The following is a 26,435-nucleotide window of genomic DNA, read 5'->3' on the forward strand; positions in this document are numbered from 1 at the left end:
GCAGAAATTGGTTTAATGGTTAATGCTTTAATCTGATGTGAATCTCACTGTATAAACTACGATGTAGTAAATATCAATTTTTAACATGTTTATGCCTTTATTGGCTAAGCTTTCAAGAGTCTAATTAAAGACATTAATCTGAAGCATAGACAGCAGCTGTACTTGTCTGGCCCTGTATCCCATCAACGTTACTGTAATGGCACATAACACTAAGCTCTTGCTGGATATGGTTTTTGGAGGTCTGAGGGGGAAAAAGCAACTTTTATCCTCATCTGCAGAAATCGGGGATACGGGTGATATCAGCGCTTCTTCCAGAATTCATTTTCCAGGTCAGCTGAAACTGAATCGATATACAGCAATTTGTTTGATCACAGGTGGCAACAAGCCAACTACCAAAGCCCACATCTCCAATCGTTCCTACATTTGTGGGCAACCTATCCAAATGACATGACACTAATTAAATGTAGGTTAGTGCAGTTCTTAGGAAAAAAGAAAAAGCGATATTCTCCTTCTAAACTACAAGAACTGCAACAACAAAACAGCCACATCTTTGTTGCATAACAGATGCTCAGACCAGAAAATAATATATTATAGCGATTTTTAAATAAAGCATGGGTCATAACTTCAGCCTACTGGTAAACAGAAATATGAGTCAACAGCCATTATGCTATTGAAGGGGGAAAACGATGAGTCTGGGGACAGAGATAGTTGTTTTATAATATATTTTTCTAACTTCTGTGATGCATAGTAACTGAGCAGGATACTTTGTTTAGAAGTCTGTAAGTCTATTAATTGCTCTCAGTGCTTTCTGTGTTTAGGCAGGGCGAGGGAAAGCTACCTGAAAATATGATTTGAATGATGGTGTTTCCCGTGTTGCATAACCTGAACAGCATTAGTATGTGCCCCCAACTGGGGTCTCATAATAAGGGATGGGAAGGAGAAAAGAGACCTGAAGCCTTTCGTTGGTTATTCCACTGTGATGGATAAATACACAGCATTAAACACAGTCGAGAAATACTTTCTCCAAACCTGTCTCTTCCTTTTCAGGCACTACAGGAAAAAAAACAAGTTCTTGGAGCTACCATAATTAAGCTAACACAAGGTGCCCACACTAAAATAAGATTAATCAATTTGTCTTCCTTTTGCAGACAAAAATACATGCGAGACCCATGAAAGTTACAGGATGAGGAAACAAAATTGGCTGAAGACAATCCTGGGCATTGTAGCTCAAAGCATTCATTTCTGTCCTTTTAAAAAAATAATACTGAAGTAGGCTATTTAATTTCTGTTAGTAGTATTCTTCAATCAAATCCTGTTTACAGCATGACTCATGTCAGCTGTCTCTTTAAAAAGAAATATTTTTGTTTTGGTATACAAGTTGAACTCTTTTGCCATTAATAGCCTGGGTAACACAGTCCATAGAGAATACCAACCCTGGAGCAGCAGTGCTTGCCAGAACACTGCTAGGGGATGACTGACATGAGCAGCTAGCCTGGGCTTTCCAGTTCTGATAAACACACAGCTGCATGTCACTCACATATTCTATCAACGCTGCAGAGCCTCTGTTGAGATAACTCTGCCCTGCCCCTCACAAAAAAAAGATAGATAGATAGATAGAAAGATAGATAGAGATCAGTGGACTTTCGCTACCCTGCACTAAACTCTCCAGACCAAAAAGAGCAAAATTTTATTTTAAATATTAAGTGCTGTACAGAAAAAACAGTGATGTGACTAGTGAAGGAGCCATCTGTATTCAATGAAAAGTGATTCTGCGATTGAGAACTTAACTGAGTAATTATTTAAATGTCAGTAATCATAAATGAAAACAGGCAGGCACTTCATTCCACATTGAAATTAGATGGCTTTTACCACAGCAAACAAAATTTCACAGTGCAATGACACAATTGTGTCACACTCCGAATTAATAAACTGTTGCTAATAATACTTAACCCCCTTCTACCCCCCCATCAGTTGTCCCAAAGGAAAGACACAAAAAATCAAAACTGGTAAAGATAAATTAAAGCAACACACGTTGTCACATTGCTGCAAACTTGTCAAATAAAGAGAGATGAGAAATTTACATTCTTTTTCTTTCAATCATCCTTGATTTGAGGGTTGCTGGCATCAAAAACCTTTGTTAATTTGTCTGCTTTCAGAAGAGAAATAGCGAAGAGTCAGGATCTGAATTCCTTCTGTCCCAAATTGAGTTTGGAAACGTTTTTTTTTGACTGCGGTCCTGCCAAGTCTCAGGAAGTGTCCATCCTGATTTGGAAGTGGTTTTCATTTTCATTAATACAACTGATTTAGACATCTTCTTGCAGATTACCTAATTCTAGTAAGATTCCTTTTTAAAAATAAGAACGCATTTATTTCTAATACAAGGACTGATGAGTTTATAGCAAATTTTAATTTTCCACGTTCAATGTAACGTCTTAAATGCCCAAAGTGGTGGCAACTGTGAACTTTTATGCTTAAGGCAAATTTGAGATTTTTTTTTTTAAAGCTAGAATACAGTGCAGTTTGAGGAGGAGATTGCACAGCCTTCCTTTCCCTTGTACTCTGCAATGAATACAGAACAAGTGAGCGTGCTGTCTGCAGTTTGTAAAGATGATTTGCACTGCGAGAAGGTGCACAGCAGATCAAGGGCAGAGGGGAAGAGAAGGGACAGTTCCAGCCCTGCTGAAAAGCTGAGCAGCAGAAGCAAGAATGTAGAACTGTGCATCCTTCATAGAACCCAAAGTGTATTTGTCTCCTTGCAGTTTTGAGCAGCATAGTCTCTAGCCTTTGGATTTATGAATGAATATTCTCAGTTTACACTTGGCACCTCTGAACATAATTTATTTACAATGCCTGAGCACCAAAACCACAAACTGTGCTTATTACAAGGTTCATTTTTATTTGATGGCATACGAAACAGTCTTGGGATTTCTCATCTCCATGAACCCTAGGTAAAAACATTCACATGAAAACAAAAGAGCCAAGAACTCAGAAATGTTTATATGGCCAATGTCAAGCTTTCACAGTGTTGCATTTTTAAAAGATATTTGATTGATCACAAGAAGTGGAGGCCAGGAGGCAAACTCGCTAAGCTACAGCAATCCAAATGTATTCAGAATGCATAACCATCCATCTTTACCCATTCTGACTATCACCACCAGGATGTATTCATTCACATTAAAAAATGGAAACAAAAGTTTCTCCATCAGCAAGATTTGTTGTGCTTCATGGAGGGGATGAGGAGGAAAGATTAATTGCTGTTTACCACTGCTTCTGCTATTGAACAGATAAAGGACAGCTTTAGTTGTCACTATAATCATACCATAGGACATTTATTACTTTATCATTAAACTTCTATATCATGGTTATTACCATTTCATTTAGAAGTCTTAGTCATCGCCCAGGACTCTCCTGTGGTACCACAAGACAACATCAAACAAAAACTTTGTGCTGCAAAGTACTTCCAGTCAACAAAAGAGATGAGGTAAGAGAGAAAGATTCAGCAATGGGGCTACTGCGAGATAATTTTCCTACAGGGGACAGTTATCTTTTCTGCTTTATAATTCTGTAGTGTGATTCCTTCACCGTGAGTTTATTGTTCCATCACTTCTGAGCTGCTGCTGATCTCACATGGTCTCTTTAGCAATCAGTTCTCTATGCAATTTTTTTTGTAGCTGTTTCCTTATATGGCCATTCTATAGAATGCAGATGTTAACAGATTTTGGAAATTTTAGTAATAATCCCAGCAGGCTAGCTTTGGTTTTAAATTGTTTAAAACATGGAGAAGCATGTCGTTTATACCTTTGGGGATACTCTCTAAAACATAAAATACATTAACAATAATAATCCTACCTATATATTTCAAATTGGTATTTTGCATAGGACCAATACAAATGACTGTATATTAATATTTGAGATAGGCTTGAGCAACATTACTGCCCTTTGTAACCTACCTGACATCTTCATGCAGGTCTGAACTGTGCAGTTCATACCCACCACAATGAATCGAATAGAAATTCCCTTAAAAGCCATCACCTGACCTCCAGATGTTGGGGGGTTTGCAAACAAAATATGGATTTTGCCATGCATTTTTATTTTTAGCGTCTATCAGTTAGTACACTCAAACTGTGGGTCAGAGTTTAAAAACTAAGAGAGCTTGGTGAATTGTACTACTAGTGACCTAAACAAACACCAAAACCACCAGCCACACACCACCTAGCTTTTAATTTATCACGATACCTTATATCCAGTCTGTAACCTGCTTTTCTGGAAAAAAAGACATGTAAGTAAACGACAGGAAAGGGAACTTCTGCTGTGATGCCTTACTAGAATTTAAAAGCAGAAATGCATTTCTGAATCCTAAAGCCTCCGACAGATAAAACTGCCTCGGAGGTTGGGCAGCTCTGAAGCGAGCAGACCCCTCTCTGCCCTGCTGGGTTGGCATGGGCAGCACCAGCAGCTTCGACCACTCACACAACCCCATCCCTGAGCGCTGTGGAAGCCATACGCACAAAGACGCATCCTCCATAGCACGGCATTACTTATATCCCTGGTTACCAAAATAGCTGGTCAGAAGTGACAGCCCCCATTTACAGTCTCACTTCAGCGCAAAACAGGTTGCTGAGGACATGTGGGGACATATAAATCAGAGCAGGAAAATTACTACCCTGTGGCATAAGTTGGGCTTCTTGGAGAAAAGGGCCTGTGAGCAAAGCATCGAGATCATTACTGCCAAAGGAAGGACACCAGGTTAGAAACACTTCTGAATTGTTCTGACAAGAGAGTGAATATTTAATTAAGCAAGGTAATTTCTCATGGCATGGTAGAGATAAGGTAGTACATACAAAAAAAAATATCTTATTTAGTGCAAGTCAAGCCTTGCATTTATAAACTAGACAGATGAACAGGTTGTGGTTTTGAGGCTAAGCATAGAAAAAAATGTCCTCTGGTTTGCTGGTTACTATGAAGATCTAGTCACAAATGTGCTGTGTTAAACCTGTCCTTCCTCTTTGGCCTGAATAAATCATCAGTTGGGTTCAGAATGATCCAACACCACCTTCCTTCTGAAGTTAAGAGCACTTCTCCAGTTTGGTCCAGAAGATGAACTCTGAGGCTTAGTCTTACTAAGCTGATGATTTCTCAGATACTCAGAACTCATTCTAGGAAACCAATTCTTCCCTGTGAAGGTTAGCAGGAACTGAAATTAAACATTTTTAAAATTCAGTATTAAAAACATTTTTCACTCTACAGTGGAGCTAGAACGAAAGTGGTGAAACGGCTACTTTCTCTTCCTTTCTTGAAAAAATAACCTGAAAATTATTATAGAAATTCAGAAACTTAGTTTATTGTGTTTACTGTAATAGTGTCTGAGGTATCAGCCATAATAATCTCATTTATAAAATATTTATCTCATTTATATAATAGAAGCAGTAGGGGAATCTCTGCTTACGGTAGATTCTTTAGTCTCTGTTAAGGTACTGGGTGACCTACTAACTGGATCCAGCGAGAGTCATTTTGCTCAGAAATAGCTATCTAAATACACAGTCGGATAGATATATGAGGAAGAAACCCACACTCACTGTCGTATCGCTAATTTGGCTGTTGGGGATGAGGACATGCTTGCTGCTGTCAGAGCCCACTCAATAACTCAGTACAAGAAGGGGAGTTTTGGCTCATTTGTACAGATGAGGATAACTCCACGCTGGGAAGAACACTTCTGCAAACAGTGTTGTCTGAAACCGAGGCAGAAAATTTAAACATCAAGGAGGAAAAAAGTGACATGAAGCAATCTGTCAAAGGGATCGGAGTCATTAAGATGAAAAAGGCTGGGTGAACTTTAAAGACTGAAAGTTTCGTTAGCCTGGTAGCATACTATTGCAGGCTGGTGTCTAGTTTCAATACCACCACAGCTCCTGCATCAGACCTGTTCAAGAAATAAGAGCCTGAGCAGTACAGAATGGACTTAATGGATGTCAGAGGGTCGCTGATGTTTCAAGAAATCTTAACCCTGTTGACGAAGCATGATTTTGCAGAAGCTTTTGTGATCTAAGTCAGAGTTTCAGAAACTGATTTCAGGTAAGTAGACGTGAAAATCTAGCAATGGGAAGGAGGAGTGGAAATACTGCACCTAGGGTGAAAACCAAAACCCACTCTCTGCTAATTCTGTGAGGCTGGAAACTATGCCAAAATCAAATGGAATAGGGTAATGACAGTGAATTTTTGTCACTTCCGGAAGATGAACTGAAGCTTTCACTGTGCTCACGGCCGCGTCTGGAGTGCAAAGAACGCTGCCAGTCAGCCTCCCAGGGCTGTCAGCACAGGAACCGACACTCGCTGGAGCTGATGGCAGAACTGAGATATTCCAGATTTAGAGAAAGAGTTAAAATCATAGCAGACAGCAGGTACAACAGATACCTGCACACTTATAATCAAGTGCAAAAAAATGCATGTCTATCACCCACTGCTTAACAGCCTTGGCATGGCAGGTACTTGGCTTTCAAGCGTCAGCTGGCTGAGAATGTCAGAAAACACTCTACCTGACAAGCCATCTCTCCTTAGAAATCTGGTCTGGGGACATCTCCTTATGATAGGGAATATGACAGCTCTGAGCAAACCTGGGCTTAGTTAGAAAATAACAACGTTGACAAAGCCCATGCCCTTCCTTCCTAGGGGCACAGAAGGACAGAGAGCTGGGGAAAAAAATGAGACAGTCCAGCTAGCAAGCGCATGGGCTGGGCTACGTATCGGTGGCCAGCATTACCATGCCACTGACTTACATAGATGCACTAAGAAGGACAAAGGCTTTGTTCAGAAGTATCATCGCATTTCCTCAGACACGATCCTTTACAAACCGTGCTGATACTGCACTGAACAGATGAATTTTTAGCCAAAAAAAGATGAAGTTGGAGAAAACCCAAGGATGATTACTGCTTTCAGAATAACAAACGTTTCATCTAGGAGAAATTCTGCAATGGCAAAGTTGAGCCAACCCTTTCTTTTATCACAAACATGAGAGCTAAAACTTGCTATTTTTTCCCTGTACTGCGCACTTGGCATTGCTGCTTCAGAAAACTGTGGGTATCAGAGCTGGACTCAGCAATTGTTGAGAGGGAAGAATATGGGACTGGTGCAATAGTGATGAGACAAAACACCCAAAAAGAACAAAAGCAAGACGTGGAGGAGGGTTTGTGCCAGATCAGTGCAAGAATTACTAGTTACTGGTCACCAGCACAATACTATGATGGCCATAAACCTCCTATTTCTTTAAAATCTTTAAATAGGTCCAAGGAAGTGCCAGATATGCAAAGCCCTCCTCCCAAGCACAGCCAAAAGTTTAAATCAATTAACATTTTAGTGACTAAATTTTCCCTCAATTTCTAAATAATAACAGCTGTGAGAAGTAATGATGTTAGTGCACATTCATCCTCATTTTAGCTCTCTTGACTCCTGTGATTAGTGAGAAAGAGGTATTTGCCTATTAAGATAAGCTAAATATATGTAAGGATGATTGTTTCATAACAATTTAAAACACGGAAAAGTCTGGCTTTCATCTGCAGATGGGGCATGCAGTGATACACTACACAAGCTCTAATTATCCACTTACAATTATAATTACAGGGATTGTCTCAAGCTGCCAGTCACTTGCCTTCAACATTCTTAGTAGTGAACTATTTACATTCCCTGTATCCAACCATAATATTTGATAGAAGCTACACCTGCAAAGTTTTCATCATTAGCACCAGTCTGGCAACAGCACATCCAAACAGCTTTATGGGCTTGAGCGAAGTCCTGAATTTGGACCAAGAGGGCTTCAATAAAGTCTATTAGGAACTCTTCATCTACTGCAGATCAGTAGATACCTTTAATAGCAGAACTGGCCCCACTGCAGTACTTGGCCTTGGCTGCTGGAGGTATTTTGAAGATAAATCAGCAGTTTCAAGAGGTGAGGAGCTACCTGTTCTGTATACAAGCATCCCTATAGATGCTATGCTCCACTGCTTGCAAACTGTAACCAGGTATCCACTCAGATATTCATTCTCCTAATATCATTAATCAGCTTCACTCAAGGTATGAAACCCCCACAAAAATAAAATGGGCAGTTATTTAACGTTCTTATTTACCATGGCAGAAGCTAAAATATGAAGGAGCATAGGCTAGCAATGAGGGCAAGACACTGTCTTGTCCCTCCTCATTTCAATCAGTATGATCTTGCACGGACTTAAATGAAGCCAGGATTTCTCGAGAAACTGCAATAAAGCTGAGAAGCAACTTTTTTCTTGCCCCCCCCGCCCTTCCCCCCCACTTTGTCTTCACAAATATGAAGTCTATTCAGTACAAGTTTTTAAAAAGTTTTAAATTTCTCACTTATGGTTCAAATAAACTCAAACTCAGACCAAACCCCAGTGGCAATAGTTAAAAATGAACTGAGATCAATGATGCATGCTATTTGAATACTGAAAACAAAATTTACCTTGTTCAGAAGGACAGCTTAAGAATGCAAATTAAGAATATTGTGTGATATAGGTTTTGGGTGAGCCTGTCTATGAAAGAATATAATTTACTCAAAATTCATATTATTTGTGTGCTGTCAATACAAATAGCTCTTTAAATGAGGAAAATCTCAGTTAAAACTCATCTAACAGCAATATAGAAATCTGAGTCTGGTTTTTGTCTTAAAAAAAAATTGTGCTGATCCTCAATATTTGTTCAAACATTAACCAAACTTAATGGCATATTAAACACCAGTGATGTTTCCTTTTATTTTTTTTTTTTAAATAACTGAACCAAACACATTTTGGTTTTCTTCACTTGACACACCTATTAAAAATTCACACCCTTCTTTCAGGGATCTTAGGAATTATTCCCAGTTCTACCACTGTGTAACGTTGTGCCAGTCACACAACTGTGTTATGCTCTATTTCTGTTCTATCACCTGTAAGACAATGTACCTAGGCTATAGATTTGGTACTGCAAGATTTAGCAAACATTTGTTAAACTCTGAGGCCTTGGAGCACAAAGGGCTATGGAGATGTTGCTGTGATTGCCTTAAACATCAGGGATCAAAATGTAAAATCACATTACATAGGGAAAAGGAATTTCAAGACTGCAGCCTTATATCTGACTTTCTCCCTGCACGCACCTTTCTCCCTACATAGGGAATACAGTGCACTTACTCTACAGACAGCATCTGGTATTTGGTCCTTTATGTTGGTCAGGAATGCACTGGGGAGCTCAGTGGTATAGTGAGCAGTTCAAAGTCTACCGTCTCTTTGCCCTGTACGTGAAAGCAATACAGGGAACTCAGGTTTGGATGCTCCCATTTTAAATATGTAAGCTGTAAGGGTCTTTGTAAGCTGTATCTCTATATAATGTAACTATAGATATGAATTGCAGTCAAAGCATCTGTAAATGCCAGTAAAAATATTTTGTGAAGGGAGGACTCTAGGCTTACTCCTGCGAAACACATTTTTTCTATGAGTTTTTATGGCCACTGGTTCTGTAAAAACAGAACTTCTCATTGATTTTTACTGGGAGTTCTACTTAAAACCAACAATATGATATGGATTGACGATGTGTATTTCAAGACAGCTTCTCTCATTTGCTATTTCCTAATCTAATCCTAAAGGGAAAAAGTTTTGGGGTTTCTTTCATACTGGGACAATAATCTGATAATAAGTATTCCCTATCCATCAAAGCTCTCAAGGCAGTGCCCAATTACCACTCAAGTTTTCAGGATTTAAACACAACCTGTGCAGCTGTAAACTTTGCTGAATCAGGCACTGAGCATTCTATAGTTTCCTACTATTGTCCTTGTTCTGAAAGACACATCCCCTTTTGACACAAAACTCACCTTTTCTTTTTAGGTAGGATACAGTTTCCTTCACTACTGGAGGGATTAGTTCACCTTTATTTTTGTCCTTGATACTGTTAGGAAAAAAAAAAAAAGTAACAGCCTTTAAATGGTATTTATAAACAAAGAGTCAAAACCAAGAGAGAACAGTCTCAGCAAAAACCTGAGAGATATCTGAGAGCGTACATTAAATTCCACAAATTAAGGAGCCTGCACCTTGGTGCCTACACCAAACACAAGAGTCCTCCACAACTCTAACAGGCACTGAACAAGCCACTGAAACAGGTGACTTGGACTTCTATTCAAAGACATTCCTAAACACTTTCTTCTCACTAGAAAAGCTGTAGAACTGCAACAGCACCAAGTAATAAATAAGTGCTACCTACTGTACTGAAGGGGAGCCAAGGCTAGAGCAGCAGAATAGTGTTCCAGACTAACTCTGCCCCCACCTGAGACTGGTGTTGCTCCAGCTTTGTTGCCCTCACTTGGCATGCCCCAGCAGGGCTGTGTTTAACCACGACGCAGCGACAGCAGTGGTGATGGTGGTGGCTCTGACTGGATTTGCTTGGATGCTGTTGGCAGAACAGGGTTTCCAGGCAGCTTAGAGGCAGGCAAAGAAGGGGTTTGCAGCGAATGCTTCTGAGTAAGTCTTGATCAAGGGATGCTGCAAGTTTAGGAGCCTTTTATCATGCAGATTTTTCTTTGTCATTTGTCTCTCTTTAAACCACAGTGTATATATAATTAAAAGGATATTGTACTATTTATTCTGAAGGCAAAGTGGTGCAGCAAGATTATTAACACTTTGAATGACTCCCATGAAATGAGATTTCTTTCTCTTTCATGAGTGAACAGTTGAGGCAAAAAAATCAAACGTAGCATTTTCTTGATCTAGACAGCACAAAAAATTCTGCAATTATCTTCCTTATTTAAAAAAACAAAGTCCGTGGCCATTTAAAAAGTGAAACAAAAGAAACAATCAGTATCTGCTGAGTATTCTGCTACATTTTTATAGTAATCAACAACAAAATAAAGGACCAATCTCAGATTTTAAAGTAGACTTAATATATATTTATGTGTACAATTTCATATTTAAAAGATGACCAGTTTTATTAACAAACTCTAAAGCACCAGCACAAAACAGCACAGTGATCTGTGACTGTACCATGAGAGGCTGCAAATGCTGCAGCTCATCTACAGAAAACTCGAGATGTTTCTACAACATGTAAACATAGCCTTAACCTAGTGCTACTAGCTGAGGTTGTACTTGTGTGGTGGAGTTGACCCTGGGTGGACACGAGGTGCCCCCCAAAGCCGCTCTATCACTCCCCCTCCTCAGCTGGCCAGTGGAGAGGAAATATAACAAATGCCTCATGGGTCGAGATAAGGACAGGGAAAGATCACTCAGCAATTACTGTCACTGGCAAAACAGACCTGACTTGGGGAAAATTAATTTAATTTATTACCAATCCAATCAGAGTAGTAAAACAAGAAAAATAAAACCAAATCTTAAAAAAACTTTCCCCCACCCCTCCCTTCTTCCTGGGCTCAACCTCACTCCTGATTTTATCTACCTCCTCCTCCACGCAGCAGCACAGGGGGATGGGGAATGGGGGTTGGGGTCAGTTCATCACACCTTGTCTCTGCCGCTCCTTCCTCTTCAGGGACAGGACTCCTCACACTCTTCTGCTGCAGCGTGGGGTCCCTCCCACTGGAGACAGTCCTCCACAAACTTCTCCAATGTGGGTCCTTCCCATGGGCTACAGTTCTTCATGAACTGCTCCAGTATGGGTCCCTCCCACGGGCTGCAGTCCTTCAGGCACAGACTGCTCCAGCGTGGGTTCCCCACGGGGTCACAAGTCCTGCCAGAAAACCTGCTCCAGCGTGGGCTCCTCTCTCCACAGATCTGCAGGTCCTGCCAGGAGCCTGCTCCAGCGCGGGCTTCCCACGGGGTCACAGCCTCCTTCGGGCACCCACCTGCTTCACTGTGGGGTCCTCCCCAGGCTGCAGGTGGAGATCTGCTCCACCGTGGACCTCCCCAGGCTGCAACGGGACAGCCTGCCTCACCATGGTCTTCATCACCATGGGCTGCAGGGGAATCTCTGCTCCGGCACCTGGAGCATCTCCTCCCTCTCCTTCTTCACTGACCTGGGGGTCTGCAGGGCTGTTTTTCTCACATGTTCTCACTCCTCTCTCCAGCTGCAGTTTCTGTGCCGCAGCAACTTCTTTCCCCCTTCTTAAATCTGTTATCCCAGATATCCCATGGTCACTGATGGTCTCGGCCTTGGCCAACAGCAGGGCCATCTTGGAGCCAGCTGGCATTGGCTCTGTCAGACATGGGCAAAGCTTCTAGCAGCTTCTCACAGAAGCCACCCCTGTAGCCCCCCCGCTACCAAAACCTGGCTATGCAAACCCAATACAACTTGCAGAGGAGAATGATTCTTAGAGTCTTTTTCTTTTCCTAGTGTTATTTCTTCTCTGAGTTGGCTTGCTTATTACTTTATTAATATAAAACAGTTGATAATAACTTTAGTGTATTTGATACAACTGCTGTAACATTGTTGCATGAAAGCAGAAATCCGGTATTATATTTTGTGTTTACTCTACACATAAAAACTACTTTAAAATAAATGTTACAGCAACATAAGGCAGCATGGAAGGGTAGGGAAATTGTCAAATCCCACCTCCTCCTCATATATGTTTTCTCTATGCCTATGAAGGGAGTTAGAAGAAGATATGTAGACTGGTTAATTTTGGATCTCCAAGCGTAGGAGATTGGTCACCCCCAGCTTCACCTGTGTGGGCGGTGGGGGTGTTCCTCCAATGGGAAGACTCAGAGCAGGATCATGACTTAAGTAGTGAATCACCCTGTGCTTTTGCCTCTCACTCATAACCTCACAGGAGAATATACTTCACACTATTTGGTTATTCAGCCATCAAACATTTTGATCTCATTCATCACTCCAGGGACACAATGCTGAGCCACCAGTGCCATTACTTCCAGTTACAGTTTCAGTGCCCACCCAGTCCTACTTTTTCTCTTTCCTATTTTCATCATCCAATCTCTTCCTAGGCACTAATGTCTGTGTGTCTGTATGTTACCCAGATTCTCCTAGACCGTATTTTTTTTCCCCTCTACTGTGCATATTTTGTGTGTTACTTCCCCTAGTGCTATATAAAACAACACAATTTGTTATGTGATTGTAATAAGCTTGTTAATCCAGCTCCTAGAGCTCATTCTACTATTTCAAATACCTAGACTAACCTGCTGTTTGAAAGGAAATAAGTTGTTCCCTTAGCTGCAAAACTAACGAAGTTGATCTGCTATGGATTTGTATCCTATGTCCTACCTCTTTCCTCATCATAGTAATACGAGATCATTTCCTTATATCATCTATAACCTCACTTGCCTTACAGGTATTTTCAGTTCTTCCCCTAACCTCTTTATCTCATATTTCCTCATAAGGTAAGGAGTACCTCATAACCAATCACCATCTAAACACTAACTAGTGTACCAGCAGACCAAAGACAACAGAAAACTGAACTCCTGCTATAGCTTCTTTCCTTCCAGCCAATGATTTTTAAGAGCTTGTAGTACTTGCGAGACCTTCATTCCTCTGTCAAATTTGGTTGACACAAGTCCATAGCTCTTCTGTGAACCTTACTAAAAATCAATCCATTGAACAAATTTTTCCTGCTTTTCCCACAAAGTATCCATACCAAAATCTAAAGTGTATAAAATTCAATACTCCTCTTCGTGTGCGTTAATACTGCTTTGTGGACACTGCTGTATCTACATCTAATAGGAATTGTTTAGGAAAGGGAAATTTTCCTTGATGTAAACATATGTAGGAATTTTGACAAAAAATATAGCCAAGTTTCACAAAACCATGTTTATAACTTTATAAATTTAGACATTTGACCACATAAATTCTACAACGTATGTAATGCATTTGCAGAAAGAAAAAGACTAACAGCAAGGAACGAGTTTAATTCAGATAATCCTAAAGTATGACCTTTTATACATTAGTAATTCTCATCATTTGCTGCTGCTTGCAGGTATGATCTTTTGATAAAATGATACAACTTCTTGTCCTTACACATTGGCAAGGCACCATTAATTTCAATATGAAACAGTATTGGACTTGCTGCAGTAATCATTCTCTGCAGTATCATAACAACAAGATAATGGCCAGAAGAAAGATTTATGACCTGACTTGTAAGACCAAGTCCAACCTCAATCTTCCCCATTATCACAGACATCTTACGAGAGCTAAACCAGAGGCCTTAAGCACTTCACAAAAATACCCCTCACTGGTTAGAGAAGGCCATGGCTTGAAATGCTACCAGGACCAAGTTTATGACCTAGTCCTCAGAGCAGCATCCTCTTCTTACCCGCAGTGACAATCAAGTATCTCCATAAAATATTTCTCTGAGCAGCAAAATCCTCTTAGCCCTTTTCAGGGTGTGTGTCCTGTCACTCCTAGCCTCTCCTGCTCCTTCCAGCTTCAACAATCTTACAGCAGTTTGGTGCATGCTGCTTACACTGTAGAGCAGAACATCAGTGCTAGTGTTAGCATCCAAGCAGGAGTTGTGCAGCGCTCTCAAACCAGGTCTGATACCTGGGTTGTTCTCCCCTTCCCCCTGCCTTCCACCTAGACCCTGGAGAGAAAAAATTAACAAGTAACTTTGCTTCAGTACCATGAGCTCTCATACCAGTCCCTGCAAAAGTTGGCCACAGCAAAAGGAACACAGCCATGCAAACACAGAACACGTGAACCCTCTACCCTGCTCTGAAAGGCAGCTTCTGTGTGTGAATTATTTTCTCTTGCAGCAGATCAGTGTTGTATAACAACCCTGCTGCAACAACATAGAACAAAACAGGCATTGACTGTGCAGACCCATTAATAAATTAGCCCTGCTAATAAGCCACACGAGGAAGGAAGTTCTAGGTGTTCTTTGCACAGCACGCAAAGTTGAAATCCCCAGTGAAATGATATCCCCTAGTAAGGGACTAAACAAGAAAAGGGGCTGGGAGGTGAGGTCAGTACCAATGTCAATGTTCGGGATACCAGCCTGCAGCAAATCAAGGTAAGGGAAAAAAAACCCCACATTTATTTTAGCCTTTCTAATAAGGGAGTTATAACACACTCTGTGTGTGTCAAATAATTTTGTTTCGTGTATTCAGATCAGTACCCTAAACATTCGGGGCAACTTTTATTAAAATTAGTCGAAAGCCTAATTCACTTAAATGGGAACATCATCAAGACTTTAATTTGCTTGGAAGCTGTTACATCTTTATTATTGACAATTTAAGCTCATGGAACCCATTCTCAGTCTCTCTGAAGTTGCACTGATTGTTTTTGCTTTCTTACAGCTGCTCACTCCAGAGGCACCAAATAGCAACCCAGCAGCTTTTTATAAATGTTTTCTAATTATTATTGTTACCCATAAATGTGTTTCCCATTTCAGTGTATAAATAGCAAACTGATTATTTACAGCACTTGCTCCTGCTGAGCACTAGTTTATCTATCAGAGAGGTGAGACAAATAACTGGGCTATAATTTGTAATAATAAAACCCACACATCATTTTTCTTTTTCTAGGAAAAAAGATACAATTTCTGCGCTTCTACCATTTTCTACAGGATTCCTGTTTCCCTTGAAGGAAAGGTGCCATTCCCAGTACAATGAAAGAGGTCCTCAAGATAAAAGGTATCTTAAAATAGAGTAGGATATTCACTGAAACTCACATGCAAAGGATTGTTCTGTTTTTTGCAACACTGGGGAAAGCTGGGATGCATATTTCCATAGCATTTCACAATGTGGGACATAGCATTCATTTTACTGGATCTAAGGTGACAGAAAATAATAGGAACATTACTTCAGCTAATGTAAATCAGAACAGCTCAGAGGTCAATGAAATTACACCTCTATCCTCTCTTTGTGGATCCTGTCAAGTAATCTGCATTTTTCTTGCCTTGTTCGGGATGGCGTGATGAGCAGCTGTGCTTTATGATGGACAATGCAAACTGACATTGGAGATCAGGCACTACTACAGGCAATTTGAAATGAGAGATCTCTTACTCTTTCTGTTTAAGAGATGAGCGTAACAGAGCATTTCAGTGCAGAGTATAGTTTTCTGTAACTGATTCACAGATCTGAATCATATTGCAGCAACATGCCAGATTCAAGAGGGATCTATTCTGGTAAACACAGTAGCCAGGGAGAATGAGTACTCCTCCCTATAGGATATATGATTAGTTACTGCAACACATTATATATCCAATGACTCATTTCTAGACAGTGGACAGTTATCACAAAAGACCTTTACACATTGTTTTGAAGTGTCATTAAATATTCTTGGCTGATAATCTTTCTCTCTCTTTGCTTTTCCTCTCCTTTTCATTTTTTCCCTGCTGAGACATGCTGAGATTTGGTTTAGAATGCATTCTTCCTCCCTGGTCACGCATGCACAGCATGCACAAGCGGAAAGATTATGACCAAAAGGAAAACACCCTGAAATGTTTATGATAACAATTCAACAAGCAAAAGCTGTACAGTTGTGGCAATTTTGTGCATTTTCTCTGCCTCCTCTCCCCATCCATGGCAATAGATAGAAAAACAACACATATCCTGTTTTCCCACATAAGATATTTAATTTTACATTTTAAAACCAGTCAGAGAAAACAGAACAATGTCAATAGCTAGTCAAGGTCAACTCTGTGCTGGAGCTCAGCTGTAGCCTTCCTTGATTGCAGAGGCAATCGGGTGCAGCAACAGGGGTTTATAGGAGCTTGCTAAACATACAGCAGAGGACAATGATGCCGCTTGGTCCATATAGTCAATTATTGATTCCCTTAAAGTGTTGCAAATTTAGGAAGCTTCATTCATGCATTTTAACTGTATTTATCTGACCAACACAAGCAGAGAGTCCCCCGAATTTTTCCTTGCCTTTTTAAACATAAAATCTTTACTAATGGCTTTTAGAATAGAAATCCTATTTTTCACCCTGACATGCAATGCACACTAGTGAGGATATATTCTGAATAGCTAATTGCTGCTGCTCTACATTTCGCATGTGAAGGTAGCATCGCTGAAAGAACAGAAAAATAGTCTTGCTATATCAAGATATAACATGAACGTTCTTTGAAACATCTGGATTTATAAAAACGATAGCTACTGTTGAGTAAAAGAAAGTAATTTCCATAGTACTGTAGTACTCTCCTCTGCAAGTCTCTGATCACTACAAGCTGGGACATTATACCCGAGGTAGTACCCCTGTACGCTTGCCCTGCTCTAACACTGCTCCCTGCTACCATCTGCTATTGCCCTCTATCGGAGAGATGACATGAGGCTTGATAAACCTTTCAACTAGCTCATTACAGTTGCTATTCTCCTCACTCTATCTGCACATAAGAAGCCTGAATTAGCAAGTTAGAGAAGGACATAATAAACACTAAATGTGCACACTATCCTACCCACTCTGTGCTACACATTCTTAAATACCTGTCAAATCTGAGCGTGGAATCCCATTACATTATAACTGAAAAATTAAGTGTGGACAAAACTGTTCTGTCTGATATCCCCATGAAGATGAACATTAGTTTCAGTTGTGTTATTTTATATTTTCAAGAAAATCACATGGTTTTTAATATGAGCTCAAACCTTTAAAGGTGCAATTTGGCAACCAGGCAATCTGGGCTGGGAATCAGAAATGCTATGGAAGGAATGTCATTCAGCAAACTGGGCAAGTCTACTCTACACGTGTAGGTACAAAGAATTAAACAGGGAGAGAACCAATCTTTTTTGGTCCACCACACTTTATTCTAAAGACATCCTGTAAGCCACCTTTGGATGATTTAACTGCCTTGACTAAGCTCACTTATTATTGTTTGAATTAGTGTAGTTTCAGTGGAAAATTCAGGACATCTTGGTACTAGATTCAAGTTCTAGCTGCAAAGACCAAATTTTTGAGTCCTCACAGGAGCTCACAATGAGGAAGAAGGTTTTTTACTTCACACCTGTGCCTAACATAAAGTACATGCTTAAATTCGAGACAATCAAATGTAAATAAAGCTGGACGGACACTTAAGATGAAGTCAGTTTGGTGTGTGTTTGGTTTTTCCTCCCCAGAAAGAATTTAGGGTGACACTGAGGGGTTAAAGAGATCAAATGCAGCCATTTTAAATTCAGATTTTGGACACTAAGTGGATGGGGGGTAGCATAAGAAAGAAAAGTTTTGATCTAACCTGATAATAAGCCCTTCAGCTCGCTCATAAATTAAACCCAATTCAGTATAGATTACATATCAGAGAATTATACTCCCAGCTCTCACAGACCTTCCATGATTTTTAAATGCCCAGTTGCCTTATGTAATTTTGAAAATCTGACTCCACAAGGTTAAAAATGTCTTTGTGAGTTAACAGATTCCTCCAAGATGAGGCACTGGTCCCAGACAGTCATTTATCAGTGTCTAGATGGAAACTTCTTTCAGTTTCATTTTGCTGTCCTAACAAAACAGGTTTTTCCCCCACTGTCTGTTGGGCAAAAGTGAAATATTTTGAACCAATGCTTAGTCACTTTTTGCTCATCTAGTTTTCAATTATAGCTCTGGAAACCAAATGTATTAACCAATATAAACTGAGAAAAAAGTTAAATGAGGAAGCATTACTAGAGATAACATTGCCTACTGCTTTTAGGGAGGCACATTCAAAAGGGTATGGCTTTACCACCTTCCACAGTTAGAAGTCATTGGGATACTATTATCAAACATCTTATCAAAATTAGGCCACCTATGAGGCCTTTGGATAAATCCCATTCCCCAATCTTCTACTGACTGAATAAAAATAATCATCCCAGAATTACTGAATCTGATGAAACCTCAGGCCTATGGGCTTTATCATTTCTTTTCTTAAACTAAAGAAAAAGACTCCACAGAGAAACAGTCCTTTAACAACAGCAGCTTTCTCAGCAGCATCCCTGACATTACAATTTTTACTAACTGTAATGCAATACAAAGCACAAATTCCCATAAGCCTATACAAAATAAAATCAGGGTCTCCCTGTAGCTCTCTTCAGAAAAATGGAAGAGCCTCACCCAGGAGAAGACTGCCTCTTTGCTAGACAGGTGGGAGGTCACTGCCATTTTGCCATTACAGTCTATAGAGCTCATAAAAGGAGAGGGAATTAGCAAAAGCAATTCATTCATCAGGATGACAGCTGATACTTTTTTTTGGTTCAGATTTTAGGTGGTCTCCACACATATCAATCCCTCTCCTTTGTTAACTTCATCTTTCTTCACAAACGCCATCTAAATTAAGTCCTTTATTTCTCATTTAGAAGTCATAGGGGATTTGTTTATTTGTGATTTTTACGTGGTGATGCAGGACCATCTCTTCTGCAAGAGCGAATTTGGACAAGGGTGGGCAAACAGAAGGAACAAATATCCACATGTACATCCATTTTGGACACCCGAGCGCTGTGAGCTGCACCCACACACAGAGGCTGTTCGTCCGTCAGCGCCTCCATCGCCAGCACTGGAACTCTTTGGGTCAAAAATGATAGTAATGCCTCACTCGGTGTTTCTCCACCCACAGATCTTCCACAGAAAAGCTCTTTATAAGTAGCCACTCTTTTTATACTTGGGAAAGCTAGGAATGCAGCAAGGATGTGGTTTGCTGATGGTAACGCAGCTGGAAAGCGGTAGAGCCAGGAAGGGCAGCCACCCACCCTCACCACATGCAGCCCAGCGAAAGACACTGTCTACTGTTCAGGCACAGTCAGAGAAATAAAATATGACTAGCAGATGGCAAGAGTGGCACACAACATGCTGTCTGATCACAAAAGCCTGCAAGAAGTTCAATAGTGCTGCTTGAGCAGCCAAGCCGAGCTGGAGGCAAGTGACAGAGTGTGCCCTGATGCCTGCAAACAGTCCCAGCTTTACTACTGAAGTGGCGACATAAAACATTGTCCTTCTTAATGACCCAGTGGATCCCACCTAAAAGATATTCTCTGAATTAGGGAAGTGAGTTAGCCATGTTTCAAGTGTTAGGGTGAACTCTTAAAGAGGTATCATAAAAGTTAATGTCATAGTAGCTCTTACACAATAGATATTGATTGTACTAATTTCAGGCCTTCCAGAGAGGACTAATGCTTAACATTTAACCAGGGAAAAATTATATTTTATATCTCATTTACAGCTGAATCATTAGGACCAGAGAAGTAGACTGAGGGTGGGAGGAGATTCGACAAATGTCCATGTATCAGACAGCCTAAATTGCCTTTGCTGAATGTGAACAATATTCTTCAGCTATTTTTGAGAAGAATGCCGTAGAAAGATGATAGAAATGACTGTGGGTAGGAAGCTAGAAGGCTTGGGGGGGGAGGGGGGGTGGGTGTTTTTTACCAAAATTGAATCTTGCAAGTACTATTGCCATCCCATTCCTTGTGTAAAGTAAATCATTTTTTATACCACATACAGTGCTGTAATCTACGTAAACAGCTGTCAGGGCATTTCTGGAAGAGAGTGATTTTATTCATTTTATAAAACTCTGATCAGAACAATATGTGAGCAACAAAACAACAATATATAAAGGCTCAAGCATCCATTTTAGCTTTATGCAGCCATTTTGGAGCCTGAAGCTTTGTTTTGGCTTTGCTATCCACCATTTAAATATCTCCAAAACACTTTCATACTGCCAGCATCCATCAGCAACAGATTAGCTCAGGGCTCTGTCATATGTGGGCAAATTTCTGTCCACTGGGAGAAAAGTTGTGCAGCCATGCTAACACTAACTACCACAAAGATATTGTAAACATGAAGACCAGGCAGGTCACTGGGACAGAGACACCTGTCCTGAATTCAGAAAACCTATCGTCTAGCCTCATAGTTTCATGGCTTTCAAAGAGAATGAGAAACTAAACATATAACAAACAAAATATTTGCAGACATTTTGTCTGATGGATCTGCATGTTACAGAAGGTTGCAGGGTATAGATATCTCATATTTTAGAAATCTCATGGCTTACTATTGTAGGCTGACTCCAAATTGCTGGGTAGGTAGAGGTGGCCGTGGTGGAGGAACCTTAACCACAGGTGGCGGTTTTCCCTTCTGTTTCCCCCGAAGATTTTCATCATGCCTGCAAAAATCAAGAAATCATTGAATTTCTGTGCACCATGGCTGACAAAGTATATACATGAACAGCTACCAGTATTGCTTATGATGCTGATCTCCTGACAACAGTGTACATGCTGCAGGTCTTACAGAGCTTGCATTTAATTTAAGCATTAGGGAAACTTTTAAGTAGTATTTGTGGTAGAATACTTAAGCAAGACATAGAAGAGCTCTTTTGCTTCAGCCAATGGAGCATAGTAATAAATGTGTCCAAAAAATAGGAACACACTATAATTTAACAGCAAAATTCAAACCTATTTGCTACTCAAAATATAACTCCCCTTTCTTTGGCAACCATGCAATCCAATTTATAACCTTAGAGCTGTAAGGTATTTTCTGTTATTCCACATTTACACAAAAGGTGTGTAAAAACCCACCAGGCATCAATAACAGTCATAATCAAAGCTTCCAGTTACTTTCATTCAGCAGTGACATAAAATCACTTCCTGTCAGTACATCAAAGCATTTCCATGTAAAGCGCTATGTCGAAAAGACTGTTATTGATACTAATACTGGCACTTGACAATTCCAGCCCTATGCATTTCTTTTTCTTTTCCTCTGCCGCCCCCTCTCCAATACTCCTCCCTAATACACATACACACACGATATTAAAAGTAATGGATCTGCTAACAATAGATGTATCCATAAAGTTTAAAATCAATCAAGACTCTGCTGACTGGGAATGCTCTTAGCAAAAGGAAGTCACTTAACCTGGTACAATATACAAGCAAAGAGGTCAGGATTACATTTTTTCCCATGAACATCATGTGATACTCATAAGCAGTAATGACACGTGGACTGGTTTTGCTAACACTCACACAGAAGCTGCAGTTATACTAAGAAAACGCTCCACAACTGAGATGGAGATGTTCCAAATTTGTAGAAAACTATATAGCGTTCTCTTCTCTAAACACCTGATGCACTTCAGCACGTCTTTGATGGCAATGCAGCTTTCAGAATTAAATCCAACCAAGCACAAATTGATAAATTAGACTTCTAATCATTGAAGAAATAGGATTAGATTCTGCTTGGAATACAGTGAACAGGATGCAACTCTACCTGAGAAAAGGTGAGACAACATATTTTAAACTTGCCACGTACCGGATGACTTCTTGAGGGATATTTAGCTGGTCGTATTTGAGATGCTCTCTCAGGTCACTTAAATAGTTCAAGTAGGTGATTTTTTTCCCAAACTTATGGCTAAAAAAAAAAAAAAAAAAAAATATCACAAAGAAGTATAAAAATCAGCATGGGAGGAACATTTACGAAGGGTTCAGTTTCTATTACAAAAATGTAAGTGCTGATGCAACTCAAAATTAGACTGTAATTGAAGCAGCAGGAGACATAAGATGTATTTCATTTCATATGATCAAACATATACAGTGCATGCCTGAGAGTCTGATTTGAATAAAAATAACTGACTACCATCTGAATGTTTCGTGATTTGCATAGATATGAAAAACACTGCTTTAAAAAACACTGAAAAACAGGTTTCACACAGCATTAGAAAGCTCACTAAAAGAACTGTTAACTTTGGAGAAAATGTTCCACGGCCAACAGAACAACATGTTTGTGTGATTTAGGTATTCCCCCCTGCCAAAAGACGAAATAACAGGGCTGTAGACACAAACTATAAAGTAATAAGCAACAGGCAAGATTTTCGAAGCATGGATAATATATAACCTTGAAGTATTGGGCCACCAGCTTTATCTATTTTGCAAAGGGTTGGATAGCTTCTAGGAAATGTCCTGAATAATAAGATTTTAATACAAGTTGTACAAAACAGATTTCCAAATTTGAAGCATCAAGTATCACTAGTTAGGATTTGAGTTTCAGCGAGAATATACTACTTACAGGCTGAGGTGTTCAAACAAGGTTCAGCGACACGTTTATATACACGGTCTGAAATAATTTCATATTTTTCTACAACACAAAATATCTGTCCTGTAATGAAGTGTCAAGCAAAATAACAGATGTTTATGATAAAAAGTGTACTTTGCTGCAACTTACTTTGATAATAAAATTGGAGAAAAATTCTCTTGCATTGATGAATTCATCCCTGGATTGTCAAATACACATACACACACTCCCTCTAGTGGGAGATAGTACAAATATGTCACTTCAGCATTTTAGAAGCTTTTAATTGAAATGAGCTAAATTTTGTTAACAGGCAAGCGATTTTGGGACACTGACAGATATCAGTCTGTGCATGTACAACTTCAGAGCTCTTCAGTGTGTCTTTTATCCAAAACAGCCTGCAATTTCAACATCTTACCTAAGCCACAGGCTAGCACAGAACTCCCTGTAACCAATCACCTCTGGTAATACAGGACACGTTATAGAATACATAATTTGTAACTAAGTTGTGGGCAATTAGGAATTACTGCTGTTAAAAATGCCACATCACCACCACCACCTAAAAGTGTATTATTTTGATAACAGGTAGGTGGCTTCTGTTGACTCACACATAGAAATGTGCTGCTCTTGCAGTTTTTTTGCAGTTTGGAGAAAATACATTTGACTTAACACATTACCTTCTTGCTCATCTCTTTTGGGACTGGAAAGGAGATCAATCAACATCTGGAGCTTGAAAATTTCAAGTATTTACATTTTCTTAAATACTTTCAAATACAAGTATGCTAAAATACTTATCACTTTTGTTCTTCACTCTAATAATTCTGTCATTCTTCCAGTTCTTAGTGTTTGCTAAGAACTTGTTCAGGTAACAGTACTTAGGCCAGGTACTAACAGGTACCAAATGTACTGACAGACCTCTGAAAAATAAATACATGTTTCTTGATAATGAAATTTATTTTACATCTGCTACTTTTACTGGAAACACTATCTACAAACGAGTCTGGGCTATAATTCAGCAAACCTAGGAAAGAGAAAGTCCAAATGATTTTTCCCCCTTCTTTTTGTGAACTTTGGTTTAATACTGACACTTAAAGAAAAGCATCATCTGCTAAGATATGATTATTCTAAACTAGAAGGAAAAGGTACTGTGAAGAAATTTTAAATTGTACTATTCTAGTAAATTAACAATGTTAATAAGTTTTAGTCTTCAATGAGAGTACAATTTAGTCAAACTGTACATGGGCACTTTCACACTTCAGTTTTAAAATTATATCCTTATGTTTTCCCTTACTTGACAACCCCAAACTTGAGTCAACCCAAAGCACAAATGCATGTGAGCATTTGGCAGTTAAAGATTTTAGGGAGTAAAGAGGTTTTTTTCCTAGCTTCAGCTAATTCTGCCTTCTGACTTATGGACCTTTTCAGAGTTTACTTTCAATTATTTTGTCAGTCCCAGTGTACAAATAGCTTTGTTTCTGTTGGTCACATGCTTTAACAACAGGCAGTAGAGTATTACTAAATTAGATTCAAAACAAGTATCCAGGTACGCAGTGGTAAAAGTTGAGTACAAACAGGAACAGCCAATCCTGATGAAAGCACGGTGTTCAGAAGGTCAAGATGATGATGCATCTAAGATGACAAGCCCTGGTTTGATTTTTCTATGCTAGGTATGATGCTTAAGCTTATCAGGATCACCGATTTTCACATTCAAGGTAAATGAGGATTTAATTACCAGCGTTATCTGATCCAAGGAAAAAAAGTATTCATCTTATCTTCACAGACAAGGTAAGATCTAGGGCAAATGAGTATTTGGAACAGGTACCCATAAACTTTTGTAAGAATTAGCAGCCAATTACTACTCTAACTCAAATAGCATAGCTGTTGTCCAGCTGTGGCTCCACTGCATGCATTAACATGCACAGACTGAAAACCACCTGTGTCCCAAAACTACTTGCCTGGAGCTATTCCCAAGGAGCCCTCAGCTGCCTCTGAGAAAGAAGTTGGTTTCACCTGAGTGTTGTAATGTCCATCAAAAGTTTTTCTGGTTTTCCTGTTCTGTTTTGTTTTTTCTAGAAAGCTCTCCATAGCCATCCTACAGCAAATCAGGAACAAAAAAAGAAAATCCATCCCCATTCCTGAGGCACCATCAGCTGCTGGACAACCTGCTTCTGTCAGACTTTTCTCACCATTGCTCTATGTCCCTGGATCTCTGGCATTTATTTTACTGCCAGTTACAATAGAGATCTATAGTTAGTCTTCTTGTTTCAAGAACAGCATATTCTGGAATGATTTTTAGCTGTAATTACTTTTTTATTTTCACATGCTCCTTACATGTTCTGATCTGTCTAGAAGTTAAACTTCCCCTTTCTAATTAATTAGCTTTCTACCAGTCAGAAATTGAATCAATTGCAAATTACTGTAATGGACATTTTTAGTTGGTTCATTATGGCTTCTCAGGATAAGCTGTTTTCATCCTCCAGCCCTGAGGACATTCATAATATAATCTGCAAAATGTTAGAATTACTTTGGAAGTGACAGAAGTTCAGGAGCAGAAACTATGAAAGCCCAACCATCCTAGCACTTAGCAATATCTACCCATTGTTGCCTGTTCCTTGTAGACAGCATCAATTTTTACCATGCAAAGGAAAAGAATACACCAGTAAAATACATCCACCTCCACCATTATTCCCTCCATCTCAAATTCTTATTGGCACTTCAGGACTTATTCATTAACTTTGAACACACAAGTAGTATCATTCCTATTCATCTCAGCACTTGAGATCAGACCAAAGGTTAACCATTCATTACCTGCTTTACCGTACCACCTAGCAACTCCAGTCATGGGCCCAGTTCTATTGTGCTAAGTGCTGTTAAACAGGATAAAAAAGTCATTCATGGTCCACAGAATAACTATGTTTTAAAGTGATATTTACTTTAACATACCAGTGAAACTATTATGAACTGAGACTTCCTTTTCTTATAAAGAAAAGAACTCTACCCTATTATTCATACCCAAGCTTAAGCTCACCTTACTCATTAGTTCAAGACAGTTTAAATGGGTATTGTGCTGTTACCTGACATATTTTACCTCAAGCCTTTTTAAAAGCAACTTATTAGAGAACATACCATCCTTAAACAAAACAGGAAAATGTGTTGAATAAATTGCCAAGTACCTTATAAGAGGTTTAAAGATATTCCACAGAATTTTTATGAAGTTAGTTGGATGTACAACATAAAGCGCTTTAAGGTTTTTCTTATACCTGGGGGAAAAAAAAAAAAAGAAATTGTTAGGAGACTGTTGAATATCATAGAACTGAATAGCTGCAACTGAATGGGAGCTATTATTACAGGAACATTATACAGCATTCTTTTCAAACACATTAAAAAGACCTAATTCAGAAGAAATGGAATGTAAAATGAAAAAAAGCCCAATTTTAAAAAATGGTCAGTTTTGATGATACAATAGTAGGCCAAGATAACACTGTTACATTCCTAACCAATGTCTGCTGTGTCATAGATTTAATATCAGGGGGACAGAAAGAAAATTTGGCAACTTGAAA

General features: G+C 39.4%; 1 protein-coding gene across 1 annotated transcript in view; it reads right to left on the minus strand.

Moving 5' to 3' along the window:
• ARHGAP8 (Rho GTPase activating protein 8) overlaps window positions 1–26,435 on the minus strand; it is a 61,453-nt gene that overhangs the window by 13,625 nt on the left and 21,393 nt on the right. Inside the window, exons 5-8 of the mRNA XM_075051824.1 lie at window positions 26,049–26,135; window positions 22,120–22,218; window positions 20,873–20,983; window positions 9,848–9,921 (exon numbers count right to left, since the gene is read on the minus strand). Coding sequence (XP_074907925.1) covers window positions 9,848–9,921; window positions 20,873–20,983; window positions 22,120–22,218; window positions 26,049–26,135 — 371 coding nt within the window. The remainder of the gene's footprint in view (window positions 1–9,847; window positions 9,922–20,872; window positions 20,984–22,119; window positions 22,219–26,048; window positions 26,136–26,435) is intronic.

This window comes from Buteo buteo, chromosome 19 (assembly GCF_964188355.1).
Source record: "Buteo buteo chromosome 19, bButBut1.hap1.1, whole genome shotgun sequence".
Classification (NCBI taxonomy): domain Eukaryota; kingdom Metazoa; phylum Chordata; class Aves; order Accipitriformes; family Accipitridae; genus Buteo; species Buteo buteo.